The following is a 1,076-nucleotide window of genomic DNA, read 5'->3' as shown; positions in this document are numbered from 1 at the left end:
CAAAATTTTTTTTTTTTTTTTTTTTTTTTTTTGATATTTAGTGTTTTCTAGGGTTTAGGGTTTTCTAGGGTTTATTGTTTTCTAGGGTTTAGGGTTTTCTAGGGTTTAGGGTTTAGGGTTTGTGGTGTACAGACACCGGAGCGAGGGCACTCTGGAGGCGTTCAGAGCCATTTGGGCCTCTCGCGGGGCCGCGGGGTTTTGGCGCGGCACCACCGCCAAGATGATAGAGAGCGCGTCAAAGGGAGGGGTTTTGTTGTATAGCAAGGTAAACCCTAAACCCTAAACCCTAAACCCTAAACCCTAAACCCTAGATGCTAGAGGCTAGAGGCTAGAGGGTAGGGGCTAGAGAGAGAAGGGAGTAGAGAGAAGGGGGAGAGAGAGCGCGTCGAAGGGAGGGGTTTTGTTGTATAGCAAGGTAAACCCTAAACCCTAAACCCTAAACCCTAGAGGATAAACACTAAACACTAAACCCTGGGGAGAGAAGGGAGTAGAGAGAAGAAGGGAGTAGAGAGAGAGCGCGTCAAAGGGAGGGGTTTTGTTGTATAGCAAGGTAAACCCTAAACCCTAAACCCTAAACCCTAAACCCTAGAGGATATACACTAGCTTGCCTAAACCCTAGAGAGAGAAGGGAGTACAGAGAGGAAGGGAGTAGAGAGAGAGGGTTTCTAAAGGAGGGGTTTTGTTGTATAGCAGGGTAAACCCTAAACCCTAAACCCTAAACCCTAAGCCCTGCTGGTGTTGCATTTGCTGCTGCAGTTGCTGCAGCAGCAGCAAGTGCAGCAGCAAGATGATTGTTGCTGTTGTTAGTGTTGCTGCACCCTTCCTGCTGCTGTTTCTTCTGCTTCTGCTTCTAACTTCTCTTCCCCTCTCCCCCTTCTCCTGCTGCTGCTGCTGCTGCTGCTGCTGTTGCTGCTGCTGCTGCTGCTGCTGCTGCAGGAGACGCTGCTGCAGCTGTGCTGCTCGATGGGTCTATCGAGCGGTGTTTCAGGGTTTATTGCGGGGGCTGGGGGGGGGGTCTGCCAGACCCTCGTTATGGGCCCCTGTACTTTTGCTGTTACTGCTGCTGTCAACAGCAG

The 1,076-nt window shown here is 50.5% G+C and overlaps 1 protein-coding gene across 1 annotated transcript in view; it reads left to right on the top strand.

The window, feature by feature from the left end:
• Nucleotides 1-261, top strand: part of EMH_0048960 (uncharacterized protein) — a gene marked incomplete at both ends in the record, with an annotated part of 627 nt that extends 366 nt beyond the window's left edge. Inside the window, one exon of the mRNA XM_013496468.1 lies at nt 133-261. Within this exon, the coding sequence (XP_013351922.1) occupies nt 133-261 (129 nt within the window). The remainder of the gene's footprint in view (nt 1-132) is intronic.
• Between the last annotated feature and the right edge of the window lie 815 nt (nt 262-1,076).

Source organism: Eimeria mitis, genomic scaffold (assembly GCF_000499745.2).
Source record: "Eimeria mitis Houghton genomic scaffold, Emh_scaff2121, whole genome shotgun sequence".
Lineage (NCBI taxonomy): Eukaryota > Apicomplexa > Conoidasida > Eucoccidiorida > Eimeriidae > Eimeria > Eimeria mitis.
This window is presented reverse-complemented; position numbering and strand designations above follow the sequence as displayed.